We start from the raw sequence: 6,543 nt of genomic DNA on the forward strand, positions 1-6,543 counted from the left end.
ATTTAAAATAATGTTTCGTAGTATATATAATGAAATAAATTTTCCTTCATGAGGTTCAATCCAACTCCTCTGCATTTCAGACAGGCACATAAAGCATAGGCCATTAAGGCTTGTCTTTGTCTTAAATGCCTTTATTTCAAAAATACGAAAAAAAGAACATTATAATGGCCGATGGCCTATGCATATGCAACGAAGGTTCCTTAGTACAGTGAACGAGCTGTGGGTGTATGACTCACTAATATGCGTTGAGTATGTGCACAGCTGCTACAGTAATAATTATTAGAGTATTGGTATATTTGAAATATACAAAGAAGAATTCGGTGAATGAAAAGGCGATGTCAAAGGAGCTTCGCATTTAAAGCGGTAATGACAGGTAACATTTGATCATAAACTGATTATTGTATTGCACTCCAGACAGGATAGATTATAAATCCTAAAAATTCAAGTCTATTCGGCACGATATGTAGTTTTAAAATGAGTTTTTATTGTTAATATTAAAAGCAGCTTCCTGTTCTGGCAACCAACGGCCGCGAACGTCACAACGAGATATCATCATCCCCATGTCGTCTGCTATTCCCGGATTTGGCAGCCTGCTTGCATGCACGCCGTGGATGGTGGTCACTAAGAGTATTTTTTTTTTTCTTCAGCAAAAATATTTTATTCTCATATTCTTTTTTGTTCTACAAGCCTTCACCATAAAATGCGGCCTTAAAGATCCTCGAACTTCTCTTGGGCTTCGTCTAGAGCTTATCGACGATGCCGGAATCGATGGGCTCATGCTGTATTATTTAGGCATGCAATTAGAAGCATATTATTCTTACGTTATGAGAGTTAGCTTGTTTAGCAACGAGAGCTCTCGAATATATAATTGCACATGTCCAACATTTCCTTCTGCCGTGTGCTCGGCGAAAGGGGGGAAGGAATATCGTTGTGTTGCGCAACACTGAGCTATTGCCCGTCGCTTTTTCGGTCTACAAACTAAGAGGAAATCCCAAACAAGAATACGTTGACTGGAGAACAGACATTGCGACATTAAAGGAGCAGGCAAAACGTTTAACGAAGCGGTACATATTTACTTGCTGTTATATGCGCATTTTAACCAAACTTAATTATTTTCGGCCGGCTGGTAAATCATGTTTGCAAAATTATTTTAAGTCTAGCAACAGCCAGCGCACGAAATCATTGAGCCGCCGCCGCCACCGCCGCTTCACTCCCGTCATTGCAAAACCCAACGCGATTCGAATGCGCTTCACTGCCACAACCGAACGATCAACAGCCTCCCATCAGCCGCCGTCATCCTCTCGCCTCCCCCGTATGGCGCGCACTGCGATCAAATCCCGAGCCTCACCTTGCGTTTTGCTCGGGCTTGTCCAGCAGATGACATGAGTGCTTCCTCGTAAACACAGTAAACATACACCATTAGGATTTCGTGGTGTGAGCCCTAAGAAAGAAGACGCTGATGCGGGCTATTTCAAAGGAGGCGATAGAAACGATTCAAAGGAGGCGATGGGAACAAGATGACAAACTATAGGCCAATTTCTATTCTTCCTGTTTCTTCAAAGGCTCTTGAAATAATAATGCTCAAGAGAATCGTTTCTTTTTTAAACATGCCTTCATAAATTCCAGTCAGTTTGGATTTCGGAAAGGCAAGTCCACGGAATCTGCTTTACTCTTGCAAAAGGAAATTCTTTTAGATAATATCGAAGCTAAACGTTTGACCCTTGGTATTTTCATCGACTTTACAAAAGCTTTCGACCTTCTTAATCATGAAATACTACTCTGCAAACTTGAAAACTATGGTGTCCGTGGTCTATCCCTCCAACTCATTCGTTCTTATTTAAACATGCGCCAGCAGGTCGTTTCGGTCTATAATCACAAGTCTAGCTCCCTTTTCATTGAATGTGGTGTCCCGCAAGGTAGCCTTCTCAGCCCGTCCCTCTTTAATGTCTATGCTAACGACCTTGCGAGCATAGCCTATCATACAAGTTGTATTCAGTACGCTGACGACATGTTTTTTTCTTAGGGGATCTTCTGCCGATGAACTAATCAATAGTGCAAATCTGGTTCCTTGTGCTCTCCACAAATGGTCCACAGCTAATGGTTTGATATTTAACTATAATAAGACCAAAGCAGTCTTTTTTCGTCCCCTTAGCCTGGATATTAGAATGAACACTACTCTGCATCTAGAAAATAACGTTATAGAAATTGTAGTTAAGTTCAAATCACTCGGTGTTGTATTCAAATCTCTCATGAGGTGGTCTGACCATATAATGTATATTGAAAGCAAGCTTACTAGATCTGTTGGTTTCCTCTCGAGACTGCGTAACGAATTTTCCCGAAAGCATAAGCTTCTTATTTATCACGCTATAATTCATTTACACATAAACTACTGTCACCTAGTTTGGGGTACAACATCCAAAACAAATCTTGACATCATACTCGGTCTGCAAAAGAAGGCAATTAGACTGATCGCTGGCGCATGCTACACTGCCCACTAGAAACATCATTTCCGCAATATAGAATTCATCGCGTGCATATCATGCTTGAGTATCGTCTACTTCACTGTCTTAAATTGTCACTTCAATGCTTAACGGACTTCTTGAAGACTATATCGGGACTTAAGCCTTACGAAAAACCCTTTCACACCAGAAGTAAACAAATATGGGACGTTCCTCGAACGAGGACGTTGCACGGTAACCAGAGCCTTCGTTTCACTTCACCATGCATATTCCATAATTATAGCATACACAACCCGAACGTCTTTACCACCTCAATTAAGGACTTTAAGCTAAATTTTATCAATTGCGCACTGTCTCTCTGTACTTTCCGTTCCTTGCCTTAAACATTATTATAAGAATAGACACTTCATTTTCATTACGTTTTACCACGTTTCGTGCATACCATTACATTATTGTGGGCCGTTAATTTACTGTGCTGGTTTTTAACTTGCTGTTTCATTTGTATAGATGTGCTCTTTCTGTGCTTCATAATTTTCATGTTATATATATACATCTTCGCCTTAATGTCCCACGTCTTGTTGCTCTGCCATTACTCGGCCTCGGGAATTTCTCAAGCTATCGTTGGAGCTTTTCGCCCGAGGTCATTTCCTGTATATTACTGGAAATAAATATTTTTCGATATTATAAAACCTCCCTTAGGAATGCGTCGATTCACAGATTAGCGCTGCTCCCCCAGCGTGTTCGTCTACATAGCTTTCGTAATGACACGGATGTATGCTGCAATGCTGCTCATTCGAACGACATAAAATGCAATCTGAGCTAGCAATACCAAAACTATCCACTTCTTTTCGCACCGGTTGCATTTTTATTTGTTCACAATCTACAACTGCTCCGAAAGAAGCACCGTGGATGCTACGTACCCTGCCTGCGCCGGGTACACGCAGGCAGCGCCGACAGCTACCGGCTGCGCTCTCCGAGCAGGGTCCCATCGCCGCTTCCCACTCAATGTGCACGCGCTTTGTGATGTAAGAAGTTGTTTATTCGGGGTCACTACTGCCAGGACTACACTCGATGGCCAAACACAAACGTTAAAGCTTGTGTATGCGCGCTCCGTAATTGCCGTAACGATAGACCTCGACCTCGCTACTCGCAGCACGGGCGGGCAGGTGACCGCCGACTAACATTTATGGACAAGGTCATTGCTGATGAGAAGGGGGAACATACATATAAAGTGTAGCTGCTTGGTTTTCTTTTTCTCACTTAAGCTACGGACAAGCGCAGCTGTTCAATCCGTTCAAGCAGTTCAGGCGCAGCTGTTCAACCCACCGGGTGTCAAATTCTCGCTCGGCCTCCGATCCGACCAAACCAGATCGGGCTACCGTCCTCTGATCAGTTCCGTCAGCGTCGCGGGGCCAAAACCCTTAACCTATGGTTATAGGCGACTCTGGTCGTGTTGGCGTCGTCACCGGTGTACTGCAACAGATCAATGCGTAAGCCAATGAACCTAACCGTGCAGCCCACTGACTGTGACCACGCTTCATGCTTACTCTATATCGCTTTCGTCCGATAACATCTTTATCAATCACTTCTACATGAGGGGAGAGCACTGTGTTAATCGTCCACAAAAGAAACAGATGCGTTCTTTAATACGACGTCCGTTCTCGGTGGAAGGAGCTTCTCGATTGCGATTTCCATCGCATTTTTTTTTTGTACTATGCGCTGCACGCTAGAAACTAAAACTTTCTGAGTAGAATCACAGACTTGTACATTGTTCACAGAAGTATAGAATGGCGATATATCGAACGACCCGGTCATCGCCCTCTTTAAAACGACGCCTTCCTAATTTTGTTAAAGTTGTCTCTGATGATCTTGAACCTGAGTAGCGGCTAAGTGCTTTCTAAATAGTCTGTATATATAACCTTTTTGTGCACAACCACATCTAACAAATACCATTTATGGAAAATATATTACGGCGAATTACAGCACTGCCGTGCCTGGTCAAAGGAGTATATCTTCGTATGGTGGTTGATTAGTGGCATTGACACAATTTTTTTAAGTGTCAGCTCCTATCCATATGATCTGAGGACAGGTAGAGTACACTATTTATTATACATGGCATGTTTTCGCATGATAAACGCTTCATGTGAGAATTTTTTTGTTTTGTTTTGTAATGGGAAGCTTAGCCATGAAGAACTCCTGACTCAGGAAAATTTTACAGGTGCCAGTCACAGACGGCGATGTTTATTCAAACACTCGTTTGCGTCTTCCAGAGGCGCATCGTTCCGTCCAAACTGCAGAATCGCAGGTCCAGCCCGATTCCTCAACACATTGTCCTATCACGACGTGGAGCACTCACACGACGGCTTCGAATCATCCTCTGTAACCACCCCCAAAGCCGCGTCCGCCGCCGAAACCACGACCTCCGCCAAAGCCGCGTCCGCCGCCGAAGCCACGTCCACCACCGAAGCCCCGTCCGCCTCCGAAGCCACGACCACCGCCGAAGCCACGACCGCCGCCGAAGCCACGTCCGTAGCCTCCCTGTGCGTAGGCGATTGAGCAGATGAGGGCCAGGACAAGGAGGCCAACCAGGAGGGTCTTGGTGCTGATCATGTTGTAGCTACAAGAGAGCAAAGGATTTGAGGACATCAGATTATCTGCTTTTGTGGCGATGACATTTCGAACGATTTTCTGCAAATACCAATTCGAATCGCTAAATGCCCGACAGAAATGCATTACTCGGGGAGCTCACGCTCTCATAACATTTTAGACATTGTACCGAAAGGTCACTGCTAAGGCTTCGATAATAGAAACTTCTCTCCTCCTTATGTATTGCAATCATGCATCTCATGCAAATAGCAGTCCAATATTCAAGTAAAAGAGATTCTTTTGCCTCTACTACTGCGTAAAAACGCGCTGCCAAATTAATAAATGCCAATACGATTATCCGCACAAAATCTAAACACCTTTTGTCTTTTCTTCACTACTAAGAAGGATTTTACATTTACGTTCAGAAAGCGGTCACACGGTCACAAACTGAGAAATGCTAAAGACAAGAGTAAAGCTGAAGAGGTTGACAAGACCGCCATAGATGCTGCATTGGGGAAAAGGGACCGCAAAAGTAACGAGGCGCCTTGTCGGAGGAGGTGGCGGTGTTCAAAATATACAAGCAAAAGGCACGGCCGCCGTCTTAGGCTGACAGTTTACAAAGCTATCTATGGGAAGAAAATTACATTCGGGCAGGCATACCTAATTCATACACTTCAAATAACATCAGTTTGCCAAACCCTACGCTTTACGTAAGATTGTGAAATCCGCATCCCCTATGATCACGATTTGTTTACCCTAAAATGAGCATTCGTACAGTTTCAGTTGTAAAGCAGGCGCAAAATTACAGGGGTGTTGCCGTCTTAGCATTCTGGTTTGTGCGTGGAATGTTAATGCGTTTCTCTTGATATTAACCTGCCGATTGATTTTCGGGACATTTCTTGCAATTAATAATGCTAGGTGAAACCTGCTGTGCTTTAGTCTAACCTGTAGGTTTATAGAGTGTAAGCATATTATTGTTTGCATTTTTCGCATTGGCTAAAATTTAGGTGCGTTATTTTTCCGTCGAAGATATTGAAGGCACTTGATACTCAGGGCATATTGAAGGCATACAATCTAAAAGCACGCGAAGTGATTATTCCGTGCATAGAGAGTCAACTGAGGAGCCTTGATGCCCAACCTAACGCCATAATTTTTTACAGCCAAATTCAACCTTTACGCTCGTAAGAAATCGTTTCCGAATGTGCTCACCTTTAGATCTTTTCGTCCAAAAAAGCAAAGTGATACTGAATCGAGACGCGGCGCCCACTTTATATAGAGGGCCGAGAGCCGATATCAAGCGGTGTGATCAGCCAAGGTCGCCCGTGAATACCCACGAACGTACTCGCAGGATAGCCCGCTACGCCGAAAAGACGCGAGGAGTCTCCTCACGTCTGGTTGCCCTTTCCAAGCCGATAAACACTCATCTCACGAAATATACAAACACGTGCGAGGACACACTGGACAAGCCGCTGTCTCCTCCTCGCTACTAATGATACAC

At 43.8% G+C, this 6,543-nt stretch overlaps 1 protein-coding gene across 1 annotated transcript; it reads right to left on the bottom strand.

The window, feature by feature from the left end:
- Positions 1-4,675: 4,675 nt before the first annotated feature.
- LOC146192336 (uncharacterized) lies at positions 4,676-6,277 on the bottom strand. Its single transcript, XM_084600045.1, has 2 exons — positions 6,255-6,277; positions 4,676-5,076 (listed from the first exon to the last, which is right to left on the bottom strand). The coding sequence occupies exon 2, from the start codon at positions 5,067-5,069 to the stop codon at positions 4,830-4,832; it is 240 nt and encodes a 79-aa protein (XP_084456171.1). The 5' UTR covers positions 5,070-5,076; positions 6,255-6,277; the 3' UTR covers positions 4,676-4,829.
- Positions 6,278-6,543: the final 266 nt, after the last annotated feature.

Source organism: Amblyomma maculatum, chromosome 4, assembly GCF_055883805.1.
Source record: "Amblyomma maculatum isolate TAMU_Amacu chromosome 4, ASM5588380v1, whole genome shotgun sequence".
In the NCBI taxonomy this organism is placed as follows: domain Eukaryota; kingdom Metazoa; phylum Arthropoda; class Arachnida; order Ixodida; family Ixodidae; genus Amblyomma; species Amblyomma maculatum.

Excerpts from the sequence above, each read along its gene's own strand:
- LOC146192336 (XM_084600045.1), bottom strand. The coding sequence starts at position 5,069 with ATGATCAGCACCAAGACCCTCCTGGTTGGCCTCCTTGTCCTGGCCCTC.